The sequence below is a fragment of the Lathamus discolor genome, chromosome 11 (assembly GCF_037157495.1).
Source record: "Lathamus discolor isolate bLatDis1 chromosome 11, bLatDis1.hap1, whole genome shotgun sequence".
NCBI classification, from domain to species: Eukaryota; Metazoa; Chordata; class Aves; order Psittaciformes; family Psittacidae; genus Lathamus; species Lathamus discolor.
This window is the reverse complement of record NC_088894.1, coordinates 6,508,849-6,528,579: the sequence shown is the minus strand read 5'-3', so window position 1 is coordinate 6,528,579 and position 19,731 is coordinate 6,508,849. Positions and strand designations below refer to the sequence as shown.

Sequence of the window (19,731 nt, the reverse complement as noted above, 5' to 3'; positions counted from 1 at the left end):
TGCTAAGGTTGGTTGCATGACTGGAAACCTTGGTAGAATTTGAGTTGCCAAACTGAAATTGAAATGCCAAATTATTTGAAATACCTTTTTCACAATCAGCTGCAGGAATTGACTCTCGTGTGATGAGCTATTGGACAGTGCAAGCTCTGTTCTGCAAAGGGGCTCCTGGCTGCTGCTGGCGGAAGAGGCAGCAGGGAGAGTTTATGTTGCAGATACCATTTGAGCTATCTGCTGGTCTCTTCTTACAGAAGACTCATTTTAGAGAGTTTCCATCTGAGGTTATGTCATCTTTAGCCCTAGTTTTCATTTCTGTCAGAGTGCAGCCAGAATGGGAGATACTTCTCTCATTTCACTCTTGAAACAGAAGTTGGTTTTGGCTTAAAAAGCTGTGTATGTGGTCAAACCCTTGAGGCGTGGAAAGCTGGCAGTGCAGTGGATTGAGCACTTGTTCCTGATGCTTCCCTGGTCCCTTCCTGACCCTGGGCAGGAGCTCTAGTCCTATGTCAGCAGGACTTGTGGGTCAGTGCTGCAGAAGGGAGGGATCTGCAGTGAAGATGGGCAAGGCAGTGGTTCTCCCCAGTGAGGCTGATACCTGTGTCACTGGGTGCTTCTGCCTCCACTGCTGTGTCTGGAGCCTGACGCCCAGCCTAGGCAAGGTTTGGTGATAGATAATCCTCTGAGTTGTGCCTCCTGGAATCTCTGCTCCCCTCTGCTCTGCCCTTACTCATGGGCAAGTGCTAACTGCTGCTATCTGGAAGTCTGCTGCTTCTCCCACCCAAGCAGGGAGACCCAAAACTCATCCGTGGAGGAGGAAAGTGTTCATCAAGACACCAAGTGTCCTGCTTGTGTTCTGATGCTGTGACCTCTTTGAAACTGGCTTTGGCACTTCCCTCTTTGCTGTCACCCAGCATCTTCCTTTTCCTCTTGGCATATCCCGTCCCTGGTGCTTTTTCTGTCTCCAGGTCTCAGCTCAGTTCCCACTTACTGGTGCTGCCAGGCCCCTGACACTGTGGTGCAGAAAGTCAGTGTCCTGCTGAGATGTTTGTGCTTATTTTAGTTTGTTTCCCCCCCAGCCTTAGCCCTTACATCTCATCATGCTGCCCCTAAATTTGGTTGAGGCTGTTCTTGTGTACCAGCTGCAGTTTCCTTCCCCAGATCATCATTATTCTAGTTTTACTTCCTCGTACCTCATCCCCTGACTAAAACCATTTAGTTTTGCACTTGTTTGTGATCCAGTTGCTAAAAACTGGAAAGGTCCACATCACCCCTTATCTGCTTTGTGGTGAGGGTTCAACAAGACCCCCTGAGCTAACCCCCCTCCTAGGAATGGGGCCCTCAGGCTTTGGGCTGGAGTTAGAAGCTGTTTTTACAGCTGGATGCTGGCGGGACAGAGCATTTTGCTCCTCATCAAATGATGGGCTGTAATTTTCTAAACATTACGCTATTTAATATAGATAATCCATGTAGAAAACGTGACATTTATCTTTATTAAGGGCTCTGAAATTTGTTGTTTTGTAGCTGCTGTTGGGACTGACTGTTAAAGGGTGTTTTGGCAGCATTGGAAGGACCTTGCAGGGCTGTGGGATACGTGGAAGTGACTTGGGGCTCTGGTTCTCATTGCATAGGTATGCCTTGCTGAGGAAGTCGAAAGAAAGACAAGCCCTGGACGGCCTCAATAACTTGAACTACTTTCCAAACGTCACATATGACGCCTTGTATAAGAACATCACTGTTAACCTGACACCGGAGCTGGCTCTGGTGACCGAATATTAAGAGGAGAAAATAACTTTGCTCTGCCCTTCACCACGAAAGCACCACGCTAGACTTCCTTTTCCAAGGGTTGTCGAGGACAAGCAACACTTTGTCTAATGAAGGATCACAGTATTTTGGAGAATAAGGCTGAAAGTGCACGCACAAATTGCCCTAGCTGTACCAATCCAGCCCGATACTCATGCAGCAAGCTCAGCAGTCTCTTTCTTCCGTCACTTGCTTTCTGGGTTTCAGGACAACGGTTTGACCTGCTGCTCTTGTCTCCTCCACATTCCTCCTCCAGCAATCTCTGGCACTGGGACTCACCTCGGATGTGCTTTCTCCTCTGGGAAGCAGCTCAGCTGAGGGACTCCAGCTTCTCCACGGTGAACGTCGGGAGCGATTCAGTCAGCAGCTGTCCCGGTGGCAGATCAAATGACTTCTGATATCATTCTTCTATGTCTGTGCGGTTTTTTAAATGACCTGCTTGAAGTATATACAACAGAATCGCTTCTTAAAGAAGTGTAAGTGTAAATATGCTGTGTAAATTGCCCCTTTTAATTTTTCTCCTATGGCTCATATCCAAGCTAGAGGTTTACATACGGTCACTCATTTTAGTCCTGAATTCTGCAAACACTTGTGTGTGCATCACTGTACTTGCGCAAGGTGTTCCCTTTTAAGCCAGTGAGGCTGCTTGCATGACTTAAGCTGTGCATATACAGAAATGTTTGTGGGACAGGGCCCTAAACTTTCCAGTGTAGCAGGTGAGAAACACAGCCATGTCATTGCTCATTCCAGAAACCACGCGGGTGGCTTTTTCCAGGGAGAGTGAGGAAATGGGAATGTTTATGATAAACCTCCCCTTTCTGTCACTTCTGCAACATGATGTGCAAATGAATCCAAAAGCCATATGGGATAAAATCTCTTGCCTGTTGCTCTCTACCCCATGGATGGCAAGTGTGAGCTTGGCAGACTACTCGAGCTCACATCCGTGCTGCCACAGGAAGCGCAGCCCCTGTGCTGGCTGCTCCTGCCCATGTGCCATTCTTGGGATGGGACACTGAGCCTTCCCCAGCCCCACAGCACCCTACTAGTGCTCCTACAACATGATGGTACAGTTTGAGAAGTTGTTTTAATCTGTATTTAGTGTGTAAGTCCAGCAGCACAGCGAGGTGCTGTCGGAGCCAGGCAGTGCACTTGGTTATCACCATCGGCACAGCAGCGCTGGCACAGGTGCAGCCTGTGGGGCAGGTTGTCACAGGTTAGTGGGAGTGAGAGAAATGAAGGACACGTGCATCAAGCTAGTGAAAACATGAGGACTGGGAACCAGAGAGCTTGGTCTGACACCCCATGCAAACTGGAGTGCCCCCTGCCTTCTCCCATCTGCCATCCCCTCCTGTCCTGTGCTGCTGTGGGTAGCTGGGCTCCGGGCTCTCCTCCCCACTGACACTCAATCCAGTCCTTACACAGACCAACACAGTCACTTTTACTGGACCTCTCTGACTTAAAAGTAAATACATTGGGGGTTGCTTTTTAATTTGTATTTACACATAACAGCAGTGGGTACTTAACCTCCAAAGTACTTTAACTTTCTTTTAATTGCGTTGGTTGCCTTCGGTTTCCTTCTCATGGTTTACATTGTTTTCTCAGTTCCATGGACGTATGATCCCCATACGCATCTGTTGTGGGTGTGACTGCCCAGGGCATTCCTAACCTGTATCCAGAAAACATTAGTTTAGAAAACAAGAGTTCTTGTGTAGATCCTTATCGGCCGGTATGAGAGGACAGCAAGCCTGCCCTTGAAAAGTGCTGATAAGTTTGTAACTTAGGTTTTAAAGTCTTTGAATTTACATGTGCTTTAAACTCATTTCCCGAGGGGATTCAACCTGGTTATTTATAGGCAGAGGTGAGGATTTGCTTTTTATGGCGCATATAGCAATAAAGACTTTTGCTTCTGAATCTCGATCTCTAATTCACATGGACCCTTTTCAGATGCTGAACCCGCGTTGCTCTGCTCCTCTCTTCTTTCATCTTGAGACCTTGCTAGAAATCTGTCTTTGTTTAATGGTGCTTCAAACAAGGAATGTATTTCAACCAGTCCAAGTTCACTACCCCAGGAATCATGCATGTGTGTGTGAGTAGGTGTTTAAACTACCTTAGTCGGGATCCTCAGCCCTCGATGTGTACCTGACACCCATCGCACCTTGTGTTGAACAAAAAGCTGTTACCTCTGCTCAGAAATGCACTCTACGGTTGGCACAAAAGGGTCCATCCCCCCAGCAGCATCCCTCTTCATAGTTCCTTTGTTCTAATCACGTTGGATTCCCCCCCCCCCCCTTTTATAAAATGTGGAATATCTGAAAATGTGCACTGTTAATCTTATCAGCTATGTCAAATACTGTATAGTAAATGTAACTGTTAAAAACATACTGTCGAGCGCATGTGCTGTTATGGTGTAAAAATTCTCGCATTAAGGAGAACCTGTACATACTCTGGCAGCTGAAATCCAACAAGGCCACTCATTCGCCCCTTCCATGTCCCCACCGTCGCTCAGCCCCGCTGCAGGGCAGGTCCTGTTCAATGCTGTTTTCTTTCTTCTTTTTTCTCTCAAATGAGCCATGTGGGGTTTATTTGCAGAACTATTTATCGACAGTTAATAATTGTAAAGCTCTGCTTCTCTGAAGGAGGTACCGTCAGAGCAACAGCCACGCGCTTTGGGTCACTCACCATCAGAAGTGGCTTTAAACTCGAACGTAGCTTTTTCCATCGTCATGGCTTTCGAGCTTACCGTTCTGTTTTTAAGAGGTGCCAGGGGGACGTTTTTGCACTGAAGACTAGTGTTCGAAAACACACACACACTTCTCAGCAAAGCAATCCTTTGTGTCATTGCATTTATTTACCCATGTGTTTGTACATTTTTGTATTTGTTAATTTATGAATGATTTTTTCAGTAAAAAATACATACTCGAGAACAAAGAGTGCAGTGGTTGCTGTTCTTGTAGGAGGTTGGGGTGTGCTTTTTTGCCATAGGAGGTAAGTGCTTATTGGAGTTTGAGTGGAGAAAGGTGCGCCCCAGGTGCTGAAAGCTGGTTAGAAATGTCTCATTAGGGCTGGCCAGAAGCAAACTGAGTGCAGGATGGGGATGCTCCCCAAGTTCTTATTACCCTGTGTATGCTAAAGCGTCCTTTCCAAGCATCTGCTTCAGTGATGGACAGGCTGGCTGCTTTGAGGGAGGTGTGTTTAGGAAGATACTTGGCTGAAGGTGGTGCAGGGCTCGAAGATGTTGATGGGGAGGGCTGGAGATGAGATTTTTGATCAGTAAACCCAGACGCACAGACGAGCGTCCTTGTAGCAACTCTAAAATATCTTTCTCCTGCCCGGCAGTGTACAGGCATGCTAGAATAAATAGCTGGCAGCCCGGGTTGTTCCAGGCCTTGCCTTTATTTAGCTCTCTGTCTTCTGGGAAGCTTCCTCCCACCCATAGCACTTGGCTGGAGCCTGTGGGGTGGCAGGATCCTTCCAGCCACTGCCACCACCCTGGGGACTATGGCCTTGCTTCCCCCTGTGCTTGCAGGAGTGAGGGTGGGAGCCCATCTCGTTCCTGGCTGAGCACTGTTGGGATGTCCTGACCCCAGTCTGGGGAGATCCCCATGGCTTTGTTCCTCCATGGGTGCACCCCAGCTGTGGGGGCTTCATTGCCTGCATCACCCCTGCAGGGGCTGGAGGAGATGGGTGTACACAGAAGTTTGGGGTTGCCCAGGGCAGTAAAACTGGGAAGGGTTAGGGAAGCTTCCAGCTCTCATCCCAGGTGTTCATGGGACCATCGCACTTGGGTCAGCTGCAAAAGAAAGAGCTGGGAGCAAGCCCCCTTTTGCATAGGCTGTGCCAGGATGGTGCCCAAGAGAGGAGCCCTGCAAGGGCCCAGCATGGCACTGTAGCTCTGGCACAGCCACCAGCTATGGTAGAGCTGAGGCTTTCCTCTTGAGCACCCCATGTCTGTGGGGCAGAGGGCTCCCTGCTCAGGCTGGAAAACAGCTCAGCCTTTGCACTGAAAATCCTCAAGACTTTATGCAGAGTGCATAAAAAAGGAGCCACCAAAGCAGGGTGTTTCCTCTCACTTCTTTCCCCCCTTCATGTCCGTGTGCCGCTCCTCCCACTTCTTTCCCCTCTTCATCTCTGTGTGCCACAATAAACCTGCCTGCAATGGCCTGGGATGAAGCTGGACCACACTCATCCCAGGGCACCTGTGGCTGCGAGCATCCTATCCCACCTGGAGCAGCCCTGGGTGGTAGGGGGGGGTGCCCTGCCCAGGAGCTGCTGGAAAGGCTGGGCAGGAGCTTGGGGCAGGAGTTTCTGTCCTGTTCACCTATGTTTTTATGGCACTCATCCCATGTGAGCTGGGGAGAAGCAGAGGCTAATGAAGCTTTGCATCCATCCCTTCCCCTTCGGAGCACCTGCTCTAGAAATGAGGCTTTTCCCAAACATCAGATAAATACCACAGAAGCCATAATGACCTTTTACCCCTAAGGATTCGTGCAGCATAAACGTTTCCTGCCAGGGGTGGCTTTTTATAGGCACCAGAGCAGGGGTGTCTGCACCCTTGTAACTAAAGATGGGGCTATGAAAATGAGTTTCTTCCCTTTCAGGGTTAGTGATTTCCTCCCTGGAGCAGGTGGGTTGGAGGCAGGGCCATGAATCACTGTGCTCGAGCTTCCTGCCAAGGTGCCATGGCTCTTGTGTTGGCCTCTCTCCCCATACAGAGGGAAGGATGCTGTTCCCACTGGGCATGGCCCCCTGAGCCTGGGGCTTGCTGCTCCAGGCACGTTTCCCATGGGAAGGGCAAGGTGTTGCCTGGTACTCTTCCCATAGGTGAGCAGTGTGACAATATTGACTGTTATTTAAGAAGGACTCCTGTTAAGCAAGAGGCGAGGGGAGAAGAGGGCAGGAGGAGCGGGGTCATGGAGGATTAGCTGTGGCTTTCAGGCAGCTGCCCTCAGTAAACCCTGCTGGGGAGGACTGCCCAAAGAACCCCTTCCCTCAAAGACTCGCAGGTACACAGCCGAGGGCTGCCCTGCTCCTCTCCTGTGATCAGTAGCAATAGCTCAGCCCCATGGCAATATCTGCTGCATTGCTGCCTGCCCTTAGCATCTTCTCTCCCACCACCCCGGGTGTCCTCTTTGCCAACCGGCTGCCCTGCTGTGCCCCCAGCAGCGCCCACTGGGGCAAGGAGCCTTGGTGGTGGCCCCCCAGGGATTAGAGCATCCCTTGGGCTGTGGCAGCCCCTTCCTGTGCACCCTGAGGGGCAGGAGAGCCCCCAGCCCTGCTCCTGTGAGGCAGCTTGGCTGCTGGAGGGCATCAGGCCGGGGATGGGCAGTGTTGATCTGGGCTTGCAGGCTGCGTTGTGCCACGGGGGCCGGTCCAGGCCATGGCCCCCAGGCTCTCCATCAGTGATGATGGCACTGTGTGTGCCTGCGGATTGCTCTTGGATAACAGAACAGCAAAAAGAGGACAAAGCAATAACGATCACCTGGGTGAAGCAAGAGCAAACACTGCCCTGTGAGCCACGGGGGCTGAGGCTGGTCCTTTACCCTCATTGACACGGCAGATGCCACCCCCTCCGGTGCTGATGGGGATGCAGGATGGGTGGTGGGTGGTTGGGTCAGACAGGCAGAGCTGGTCAGCCAGGGAGAGCTGCGGGATGCCTGGACCTCCAGTTGGGAAATAGCTTTGTAAGAGCCGTCTTGAGCCGCAGGGGCAGTTTCTAAAGGCCATGAATGCATGGGCACGTCCAGGACTCTCTTGCACAACCGACTCCATTGCTGGGGGCTCACTGGTGCGGCGGGTTCCCAGTGAACAGGAATGCTTCCTCCGCCATAAAACCCTGTGATAAGTGTCTTGCTCTGGGACCACCTTTAGCTGTGGTGGTGCCCCGTGACTCGCCGGCGGGATGAGGTGGATCATCCCTCCCCTGCTCTGCTCTGGGAGGTGTCAGGGACAGGCAGCGCATCCCTGGGAGCACCACAGAAAGCCCATGGCCTCAGTGCAGTCTCTGCAGCCGCATCTTGGCCATGCTGCAATCTGCGTTTCCCCTCAAGGCAGGCTGGGGATGCAGGGTGGGGGTGATGCAGCCAACCTTGTGCTGCCCAGGAATCACTCCCGGGCAGCCAGGATCCAGCCTCCCCACTTCTATCCCAGCACTGCTCCCGCTCTGATTGCATTAAGGCAGCTAATCTTGTTATGGGGGTGATGGCTCAGGATCCATCAGAGGGTTTGCATGTGATGGAGGCTTTGTTATCAGTAACTGTCTCCAGCGCACGGCTGAGACCTAATCCCTGAGCCTGAGCAGAGACCTTCATTTGACGAAGCAAATTCATTCATAATTCAGAGCTGCTGGAAACTCGTCACAGGTGACTGAACAGCCTGGAGATGCCATAACCCCACCGCCAGCCCGAGGGCAGAGGGGGATGGAGCCGCCTGTCTTTAACAGAGCTTATTTCTGTTGGGGCTTAGAGCCCATGTAGAGGGGAGTCAGGGAGCCAGGGTCTACAGCAGCTCAACGGGCAATGATTCCTTCTGGCACTGGGCACACGGGGAGCTGAGGGCTCTGCCCGAGGGGAGCAGGGGTGTTACTTGAACACAGGTCAGCTTTTGCCTGAGTGAATCCCCACCAAGCTGCTCTCTGCCTCCCTGCCTGAGGTGGTCGTTACCAATGAAAGCAACCGCACACCCTGCAGAAGCGGCGGCACCCCACCTATGGAGCACACAGGATGGCTGCATCTGCTGCCTCCTGCCAGACCTCCGGGAGCCGGGCAATCCCAGGGATGGGGTAAAAGGGAAAAGCTGCAGAGACACAGCTCAGACCTAACCTGCCCTGTGGGGAGGTGGGCGAGAGCAGCCCCAAACCCCTTCACCCAGCTGCAGCCTTCATTTCAACAGGCTGCAAATAAGCAAGTGCTTCAGGGCAACCCAGAATCGGTGCTGAGCAGTGCAGCTGGGAGAGCAATTAGCGCTCCCACCTTGATGAGGAGCTGCGCCCGCGGGTCCCGTCCCACCCAGAGCGCAAGGAGTAGTGAGGCAGAGCCACACAGGACCCTGACCTGGTCCCCTCGCCCCAGGCCCGAGTGCTGATGGGGCTGGGAGCATCGGGGCTACGGACCTGGCGTGGGGGAGACCCTGAGCTGCTCGGAGGAGGGCTCGGGAGATGCTCTGCAATGGGCCGGCCGGTGTGGGGAGCGAGCCGCGGTGAGGGGCGGGGATGCTGCGGGGGCCGGGGGGATGCTGCGGGGCCCGGGGATGCTGCGGGGCCCGGGGATGCTGCGGGGCCCGGGGATGCTGCGGGGGCCCGGGGATGCTGCGGGGGCCCGGGGATGCTGCGGGGGCCCGGGGATGCTGCGGGGGCCCGGGGATGCTGCGGGGGCCCGGGGATGCTGCGGGCCCGGCGCTGGCGGCAGAGCAGTCCCAAGGCCCCACCTGGCGGCGGGCTGCGGGAGGAGCGAGCCCGGCCCCGGCGCTGGGAACACCCCAAACCCGCGTCCCCCCGGTGATGTCGGGTAAGGACCTCCCTTTCCTTGCCCCTCCACTGAGCAGAACTGGGCCTGCGGAGGATTTTGACCAGAGCCCGGGGAAGTTCTGTGTGGAAGAGGGATGCTTGTCCTCAAACGCCGGCACGACGTTTCATCTTCATTCTACCCTTCCGTTTAATCCTTTCTCCATTAATATTTATCAACACAACATTTTTCTTCTTTCAAACAGTGTCAAAGCTAGAATAAAACGCTTCAAAGCTGGGACGTTTTCCAGCTCCTCCTTTCCTCCTTCCCTGCCTGTTTTGGCATAAGCTGCAGTCCGATTTGATATTGCTCTGTACGAACGTCAGATAAACAAGCCTAGCTCTAACGCCGTCAGCCTCCTGAGAGCTGCACGCACTTTGTCACGCCAGGAGATGGACACCGGGAGCTGGAGCCACTTCTTCACAGGAATGGGCTGAGGAGCCCAAGGGCTCTTGTGGCTGGTGTTGTGGTAGGGCACCACCCCCAGCACCCCTGCTCTCCCTGGGGCTCAGCTGGGGTCCCCATCCGGCTCATTGCACCAGTCTTTCTCAACCACCTGCCCCTGTGGTGCTCCTTCCTCTGACTTTTAGGGGAGTGCAGCATCCTTCGGGAATCACTGTGGCACTTCTGGCCCCCCAGCAGAGACCTGGCTAAGCCTAGAAAGGAGCTGAAGTCCCCCGTGTTCTGATGCTGTGTTTGGATAAACTGTTTGGCCATCAGAGGGAAACTGGGGGGAGCTGAGTCCTCTGTGGCTTTGTGAGCTCTGAGGGGGGTGTGAGCCGTGTTTGTGACAGTCTGGCTGTCTGCCTGCATGGGATGGAAGCTGGGACAATCTGGGAAAGCATTTGGGAAAGGAGATGGGTGTTTCTGTGGTGCACATACCCACATCGGTTCAGGCTTGGTGTCCTAGCTGCAGGTACATAAACTGGGCAAATCTGGTGCAAAGTGGCTTCAGCAAGACTTTGCATTCCTGGCTGCATTTCTGCTGCAGCAAGGCTGTATGTTAGCACCCAAATACCTGAATTTCTGCTTCTGTGCAGTGGAGAGGGAGGCTGCCATCACCAAAGGGCATCTCTGGAAGCTTCTGCCTGTGAAAAGCCAGAACAGCAGTGCAGCTGGGAGCAGGAGGGGAGAGGCAGGGCAGAGCCCCAGCTCTGGTCCATGCAGGTGGATGTGCTTGTCTGGGTGCTTGATGTTAGGTACCACCAGGTTCAGCTGCAGCCTCTCGCTGAGCAGCCACAGGTCATCAGCACAGAACCTCAGCTGCAAACCCTTCCTTTACTTTCACCTCCCTGTGGGATGCAAGTTCCCAGCAGAGCAGGTTATGGTCACTGGGCTGTTTGAACTTAAATATTCCTTTGTTGGTTTTAATCGAAATACTGTGATTGATGTGCTTTGAGGCAGGCTCAGCTCACTCGGTACATACAAAACCTCTGGAGTTGGTCATTGGCCACTGTGAGCTGCTGAAGTTTGGGGCAGAGCAGTCAAGGATCCGTGCATGGACCTATGCCTCAGAGCAGACCGTGCAGGTACATGCTGGTTTCATGGTGCTGGGCTCTCAAGACTCAGCAGCTTAAGGCACAAATCCAGGGATTTCAAAATAATGAGCATTGGATGCATTTGATTTACTTTGTGCACAGTAGAGCTTTATTTTGGGCTGGAATCTGTTTCGAGGACATTAGTGCTTGGACCAGGGCTGAGTTTCTCACTGCAATGCCATCTCCTAGGCCACATTGAGACCCCACAAACCAGCTGAGAAGCTCCCATTGAGCCAGAGGTTTGGAGAAAGAGGGAGAGGAATCTTGCCTGCAGTGTCATTAGGAAGAAAGCGATTAAACCCTTTGAAATCATCTGCACTCTGGTTATCTGCCTTCATAATACCCCTAATTGCCAGGGAGCACCCGCTTTAATACAGGCACTGAGGCAGATTGATTCTGCATCGCTTTGGCTCCCCAGCACTTTGTTCTGGTTTTGGTGTGACCTCAACAAATGCATCTTCCCAGATGCCTTTGTGCTGCACAGGGGACCAGAACACTCTCTCATCACAACACAGGCTTCCTCGGCTCATTCACAGCCCTGGCAGTTTGCTGGGTGTAACCTACAGAAAGATGAAAGCTGCTTTATTCTTTCTAGTGCACAGCCAAGCCAAATATGAATGATTAAAGGCCCATGTGCATTTGTAAATGCCTGCATTTTAATTAAAAAGCAGCCCCCTTCTTGAGGACTTAGGCAGCTAAAGTGGCAGTGTGCTTACCAAAAGAGAATCAATTATTTATGTGATATGCTCTGCTCTTTAAATTACTTGGGTTTAATGTACTGCATAGGCACCCTGTATTGATAACAGTGCTGTTTTGCTTCCACTTAATCATCACATTTCTTCACATTTATTTATCAACAAGAACAAAAATACCCAACTCTGGCCAATCTGATACTTTGCGGCACTGCTGATGGGCTGTGTTTCCTCTGTCTTGCCCTGCAGTAACTGCGTTTTCACTGTCAAGAGGCTGTTTCACAGCCAGCTGTAGTACTTGGTGCTGTGTGTGATCTGGGATGGTGGCATTTGTCACCACAGTGGTGCTGACACTGATGTGTGTTCTGCTCTCTGTGCTTTCTGGGGCTCACCAACAGAGCTGGTGAGTTCATCTACTCACCATTTTAATAACTCTGACCCCCTCGGGGGGTTATTTTTAGGGTAATGTGGGCCCTGTGGTTTTTTGGCCTCTCCTATTTCTCCTGAAGCATCCTGCAGCCGTGGCAGCAGTTCAAGGTGAATAGAAAAAGTAGCTAGAAGCAGAGGGTGAGCTGCAAAGCTGATACATGGATGTAACCAGGGGCTGGTGCTCCTCTTCCGCATGCTTTCATTAGCAATAAATCTGAGCTTTACATTCATAGCATTGAATTTACCAGAAAAGAAAACTTTTGGACAACTTGGGACACTGTTTAAGGGGACTGAGTGCCTCAAACAGAAGCGCTGCCCTGTGTCCATGGTCTGCAGCCATTGCACGCTGCGCATGGTTTTGCCACTATGCATAGAGCTGGTGTGGCGTGAAAGGTAAAGAGGTTTGTACAACAGTACAAGAGGTCTGTAGACCTCATTAGTAAATGCAGGCCATTCAGGTGCACAGGGATGTTGTGTGCAGTCTTCTGACTTCTTTAATGCAGTAAGCAAGGAAGTTTTGACTCTTGGTAGGATGCAATGAGCTGCTGTGAATTCCAGAACAAGCAAGGCTGTTTAACAGAAGCAGCTCAGAAGAACAGGAATTGATGGGCTGCAGGGAAGGTGTTATTGCATTACAGCTGTTTCTAAGTGCTAGGTTGTGACTGATAGGTTAATAACAGGTTTTGCTAATTTAAGGACATCAGCTGGGAGGAAATGGAGCAGAGACCTGTGAATGCTGCTGGGGACACAGCACCCAGGCTGGTGTGGCCAGGAAAAGGTGATTTGAAAACTGCTGAGTGTTCAAAGCGAGGTGATCCCAGGGGTGACAATAGGAACCTCAGCTGCCTCCTGAAATACCAGACCTAATTCCAGTCACTGCAGTTAAGAAGACTCTGATTGCTGTAAATGGTTGTTGCGGTGTGTGTAAGAGCAGTGTGAATGCACACATGAGGTTCTCATAGAAAAATCACAGCTCTGTATGGCAGGAAGAGACAGGAAGATGTACCCTAATCCATCCTCCTGTACCAGGTCAGGATCAATATGTCTAGACCATCCCTGACAGATGATGAAGTACCTTGTTCTTGGAAGTTTTAATGATGTCTCTCCTTGGGCAATCTACCTCAGGGCTTTACTGTGCTTATGATTTGAAGGTTTTTCCTAACAGCCATCCTAATTCTTCCATCCTATTATTTTTATCTGGTCCTCAGCAGATATGAAAAGCAAGTCATAGTTCTCTTCTACAGGAATCTTTATGAATGGAAAACTGTTACCCCATCTCCGCTCCACCTTCTCTTTTCACAAGTTAGTTGACCTGTTTCCCTCCATCTCTCCTTAGAGGCTGTTTTCTTTGTCTCTGGTCACTCCTATTGCTCCATGGATGAAATGCAGACTTTCAACAGTCAGACAAAAGGCGCTGAGCTTGGGGAAGTAGCACCACGACAGACAGACTGCTGCTAGCGTATGTGCGAGCCTCAGGTCCGCCCTGGTGAGGACCAGCAGTGGGTATGGAAGGAGGGGTTCATTCCCATCCCTCTGGGATGAACCCCCTGGGCACCTCGCCTTCATCAAGAGCCATGTGGCTGTCCCTGCCGGGGACGCACCAAGTGAGCTTTGTTGTGCTGGTGGCTCCCAGCCCCTGTGGGCTCCATCAGCTGAGAGGGTCTGAGCCTTTCCGCTGCCAGACTTGGCTTTCAGCGCGTGTATCTGTAGGCATATTTATTTAAGCTTTTTCTTCTCATTTGCTTTTCACTTCTGGAGGAAAGAGCTTTCTGTGACAAGATGAGTTGCACATTGCTTTCCCCTCCCCTTCAGCCCAAGTGTTAGGCAGGCGGCTGCTGAGTGATGCAGAGTTGGGCTCCGCAGAGGATAGCTGGGAGGCGTTCGGAGGAGCCCGCGGTGGTGGCTGGAATTCCTGTTGCCATAACAACCCAATGCAGGCCTTAAATATAGAACCAGTTTTACCCCATATCTCCCCTCTGTCCTACCTTCTATAACACAGGAGCAAATGGGCTTTGCTTCCTTCTTGCTGCTACAGTCAGAAAGGTCAGAAATGGATCCAGCTCTGCAGCAATGCAAACTCAGGCAGGTGTGTGTGAGGTCAGGACACCCACTAACACTGGGTCTGGTGGTCCTGCTCCGCACAGAGGTTTGGTGTGTGGGCTCCAAATGCTGGTCTAGCTCAGTGAAAATCCTTGGATAGATTGGACTGAAAGACAAAATCCCTTAGCAAGAATGGGGAACATTTAACTGCTGAAGCAGCTTTGCCGTGGAGGCTGAGAGGGGGCCATCACTGCTTTGGGGATGTACAAGAGGTAGAGATGGGCAAGGATGGAGACAAACCACACCAGAGCATCACATCAAGCTTACTCTGTGCAGGCGCTTGTTATTTGCTGAAGGAACGTTTCAGTGAAGGGGCTGCTCTGGTTTTGTGAGCTACCCTATTTCTTTTTCCTTTGCAAATGCTGGCCAAAGAACTGACCCCTCTGGGGTCTTCCTCCCTGTGACCCCCTGCTACTGTTCCATTCCCATGAGGTCAGGAGGCTCCAAAGAACCAAGGGACATGCATCAAGCTGGTTGCATCAGGGATGGATAAAATAGCTGGGATGTGGCATTTTTTTTTTCCAAGGAACTTAAATAGAGCAGATTTCTCAACACAGACAACACCAAGAAAGATTTCCAGGATGGTTCCTCAGTACTGCAGCATGCCATGGGGAGCAGGAGCAAGCGTGTTGGACAGCAGCGTGCAGTCAGTGGCATCAAGCAGTAAGCGTGCAGCAAGTCTGGAGTGTGGCTCTCCTCCACAGTGTGCTCCTGGTGATGGTGATGCTGATGAATACCGCTAAGGTCCCTTAGCCTTGGAGAAAGACCATCATGTAGAAAAATCACCGGATACCTTTGGTATCTCCAGTGTATGATCATAGAGCGAAACCATCTGTTAAATTTATGCTTATTCCTCAGCAATCTGTATGGATGTTTTTAGAAATTCATACTCATCTTTTTAATTAGGTGTTGGGTTTTATACCATTGATCAAGAAGAGTCCCAAACTGCAGGAATTATTTACTGGCGCAATGTAGTGGGAGTGCTCCCAAGATCCTGACTCCACTGTAGCCAGTGTAGTTAAGTGTAATTTCATTCCTTTAGTTTGTTAGAAGGATATTTGGATTGCAAAATCGAGCATCTGATTGATATGAAATGCTAAAATTAGTGTTTTCCCATAAAATCCTTATTCTTCTCTCCTGTTAATCTGCAGAGAGGTGCAACCTGAGAATGTCAGATGAATCCTTTACTTTATTATTTCTTCTCCAATAACTATCTCATCCCTGTTAATGTGTAATTTTTCCCTGATCTGGTCATAGAAAATAGCTGATTTTCCTGAAATAGCCTTTTATTCCTACTAGTGACCAACACATAGCATGGAAAATTCCAAGTTCAGCAGGTTTGATTTTGGCAGAGATACAAGTAGCTGAACATGGAATAACTTGGGTAGGTCAAGCAGGTGTCTTCCAAATGCAGCAGCAGAAGTGGGCTCTTCTGAATTGACTGTTTTATCATTTCAGATGTATTTTCCTCCGGTTGGCCTCTTCCGAATTGGAGCTGAAAGAGATCAGATCACAAATGATGGGTTTTAACAAGGAAAGATGCTGTTTTGGGATGCCACAGCCAGAAAAGGACATCAGGGTTCAATATAAATTGAAAACTGAGTAAGCCAGCAAGAGCTTGCCTTCTATCCCCTGGTCATCTTCCACTTCTCCATATGCTTGTTGATAATAGTTACTGTGCTGCTTTTTAACCAAGTAACGTATTGACTAGTCCATTGCGATGAAGAGCTGGTAGAAAACATTGCACTTGGCTTTGTAGCTCTGAGGCTGAAGCTTTGATGCTGAGTGTCTGGGGGTGCTTGGGGGAGGTCCAGCATGCTGTGCAGTCATTTTGAGTAACTAAACACTAGATACACTCGAAAAGAACTGCATCCTGGAGGCATATTTCAAGGGAGAACATAACTGTCAGAATCTATAGGATGTAACTTGCAATTAAGTTTGCACATTCATCCATTTTCTTGCAAATCCTTGGGAAGATGGGAACTAAATATAGCTAATGGACTCATGAGCTCAAGTATGCACAACACTGTGCTTTTATTTCTAGAGTGAGCCCCAGGGTCTGGGCAGAGAGCTGATGTTCCTTGACGGCAACATAGCAAGTGAGAACGGGAGGGAAGATGCTCTGGAGTGACTCAGCATCCCGATTGTACGTCTAAAGTGCATTAGTGCAGTATTTAGCTGTTGGGGAAAATTCCTGTTGGAGTTCAGGCTCCCAGCCCAAGCAGGGGCTGGTCCAGGAGACCTGCAGGCAGCACGGCTGGGCAGGAGGTGCTCAGTTGGGTGTTTAAAAGTCTCGGCTGTGCTTGCATTGGTGTTCCCCAAGGGCTGGAGCCTGTGCAACCTGCTTGGCTCAGAGCTGCTGCGGTGCCTTCTCATAGCACCAGGGAGCTGCTGCCCCATGCAGCTTTCCACAGCAGACCAGCTGTATTTGAAGCAGGAAAGAGGAGGCAGTAGCTGGTTTATGACCCTTTATTCCATACCTGGAGAGACCTATTTTTCCTGAGAGCCAAAGCAGGACTTTTCAGTGCCTTTGGTAAGCCTGGTGGTACCCAGCACAAAGGCACGGAAGGACTGCAGCTTGCTTTGCCTGTAATTACTGATGTTTGTACGTGCCCTCCTGCAAGGCACTGGCCGGAAAGTGCATCTCCTCCCATGCTGCAGCTTTCCAGGCTGCTCACTGCTGAGACAGCCTCCTGCTCTATTTTGGGGGTGCTTCTGCAGGGTATGGAAAGACTGCATTAAATCCTGGAAACTGAGCAGGCCCAAAGATTTACTTGTATCTACAAAGTCACCCCCCCAAAAATGTGCTTTAGTCCATATTAGGGCTGGAGCATCACATTTCTCCTGATGAAGCAAATGGTTGTGAGATTTGGTCTCAGATTGCACTGCAAAGACTTGTAAAACAAACCACTGAAGTTTCTGGGATGGTTCCCAAGGCATTGCTGCTTGTTTGTCCTTGGTTCTATCCTAATTAATCTTTTTCCACAGGGAAACTTGTTTTAGTCAATTTCTTGCAGACTGAACTGGTCCTTCTTGGTTTGCTAAATTAAAATCCATGAAGACGGATGCTTTAAGAAAAGATACTTTGAGGCCTGTTGTTCACATTGTTGATTCTGACTTTAAAGCAGGATGGCTGGTGCACATCCTCTCTGCACACACACATCTGTACAAGACAAAGCCAGGATCTTTGGTAAGCAAGAAAGAGAAACCAAAGGACAGTGTTTCTAATGTCACATGCTCAGCCGTCCATGGCCCGTGCAACATTACTGTGAGCCTTTGCATGGCTGCAGTAGGACACACTGCTTGACTTACAGGACTCACTCATGGGCCCTTCTACAAGGACCCGTCAGTGGCCAATGTCATCTCAGCAGCCATAGAGAAGAGGTGGAGGAGAGCTGCTAGCCCCCAGGGCTGGAAAAGCGGAGCAGCTGAGCTATCCTCAAGTTATTGTTACAGATGCTTCAAGCAAATCTAGTTTTTATTACAGAATAAAATACATTTATTACACCGAAGAAACTATGCAAGCCCGAAAATCATGCTTTTTACAATGCATGTTTGAATTCCCCTGTCTGCAGTGTTCCTTGGGGCTATTAGCTGTTTTAAGTGGAAAAGCAGCTGCTGGGACCCTGGGTATTGCTCTCAGAGGCAGCATGTTCCCTGCAGCCCCCAACCCTTGGGATTCACTCAGCCCACATTGGTCTCTGAACTGCTCCCATCCATCTCCCTTCCTCTTTTCCTTTGAAGGCAGGGTTCAGGAGAGCAAAGACCAGAGTTTGTGCAGTCCCATGTGGCACCCCAAAAATCAATTCATATCTTACCAGGTCTTTTTCCACAGAAAGGACAAAAACTCCCATGCAGGATAAATAGCTTTGGGCTAGGAATAAATTGTAGCTGCTTTATGAACCGCAAGATCTATTGAAATGATACTTGTGTTGCCCTTAGTAATCAGAAAAGCCGAATTGCTGCTAGTTTCCCTAAGTCCCCCCTGCACAGCCCTTCCTCTGTCAAAGCGATCTGACTGGGCAAGGCAGGCAAAGATCACCCGCACACACGCTGGGCTTGAGGAGGAAGCTTTGATATATTGCTGAGCAGAGGTATTTAATTAACCTCCTCTATTGATTTTGATTAAGAACCACCTTTACGTTTTATGTGCAAGAAAAGGAGACTGTCTGAGGAGCAGCCATCTGTGAGATGCACACGTGAGTGCTGGGACAGGCTTGGGTCACTCACCTCTGGTTTTCCAGTGCAAGACTGCGGCTGACCATTGTGACCATGCCAGAAAACAGAGACGGGGTGAAGAAACCTGGAGAGAACATCTCCACATGCCTTGTGGTCCCCAGCACGCAGGGAGATACAGGTGGTGCGTGAGGGGTGGAGAAACCCCCTGCTCCTTCCAGCAAGCAAGCAATGGCCTCTGAGCAGAGGATCTGTGTTGAGATGGAAGGGAAGAAGGAAGGTGGGCTTTCCCTAGTCCAGGTGCCAGGGCAGAGGACGTCAGTGCTTCCAGCTGTGCTGATCCCCAAGGCAGAGGTGTGAGAGGGTCACCCCTCAACAGCCTCACACAGCCCCAAAGGCCAGCAGCTCCCCAGGGCTACGGCTGTGTACTCTGCCTTGTTCCACATCCCATCAGGAGTGAGGAGGTTAAGTTGGAAATGAGGGCTAAGCTTGACCTTGAAATGCCATCAAAAGATTTTGGAGAACAATTGTGGACCACTGAAATGGCTGCTTGCTCTTGAAACATGTTGGTGAATGATAATCTCGGGAATTTGCTGGGATTTTCTGATTTACTGAGGCATAACTGCCTGAATTACAGGCCTTTTAAATTTTGCATTATGTTGGCTGGATTGTTAATATTTAATGTATGCAAATAGACAAAGGTAGGTAGCTGGCAACTCTCTTAAAATAAAAATCTCTAATGCAATAATCCTAAGGAATCTTTGCCATTATTTGGTTACTGGAATGGCAAAACATAAATGCTAGGAGCAGGGAGGGAAACCTCACTGTGCCAGGGACCATGTGAATGGGGATGGTCAGAAGTTTGCAGCCTGAAAGACAGGGAAGACATGGGGGCAGGAGTTTGTCCCAGTTCGTGAAGGCTGTGACCATGTCAAGTTCTCCTGTCTCACTTAAACCAGCCCTCCATGATGTGATTCACTGGGCTGGGTGCTTTTGCCCCATGGCTGTGACCGCCGTGCCCCTGCATGGACCAGGAGATGCTTCCCAAGCTGGGGGTCATGGTTTGTAACCTGGGGCCTCTCTTCCTTTTCCCTTCAGGCCCCTGCCCTTCCCAGCCAGCAGGGACTTGAAGAGCAGGCGCATGGGAGCACCCGCTACTGCTGCCCCAAAGGCTCTCAGGACCTGCAAACCTGCAGGAGCTCGGCCAGACCGCATCTCTTCATCTGCTTACAGCCAGGCGGCAGTGACTTCTGCCTTCCCCAGGGAACCTTCCTGCTGATCCCCCTCTGGCGCTGGCAGGAGCACAGGCAGGGATTTCAAAGGCCTCCCTGCCAGATCCTCTGCCCTTCGCACGCAGGTGCCTTACAGAGGAGCTGTGTTGTAACTGCTCTGTGCAGAAAATAAAGCATTTACCAGCATTTTTAATTCTGGGTTATCATGAGGAGTTTGGGCAGCAAAATGCTTTTTAGAGCACTCCAACGCAAGAAGTTCAGAGATGGC

General features: G+C 50.6%; 1 protein-coding gene across 4 annotated transcripts in view; it reads left to right on the top strand.

The window, feature by feature from the left end:
* B4GALT5 (beta-1,4-galactosyltransferase 5) overlaps positions 1-4,725 on the top strand; it is a 38,295-nt gene extending 33,570 nt beyond the window's left edge. For 3 of the 4 annotated variants that reach the window (XM_065691481.1, XM_065691485.1, XM_065691484.1), the window contains exon 9: positions 1,626-2,146. In XM_065691481.1, the coding sequence (XP_065547553.1) occupies positions 1,626-1,773 (148 nt within the window). In that variant the 3' untranslated portion in view covers positions 1,774-2,146. Of the gene's footprint in view, positions 1-1,625 lie in introns of all 4 variants that reach the window. The other variant, XM_065691482.1, reaches the window with a different exon arrangement.
* The last annotated feature ends 15,006 nt before the right edge of the window (positions 4,726-19,731 follow it).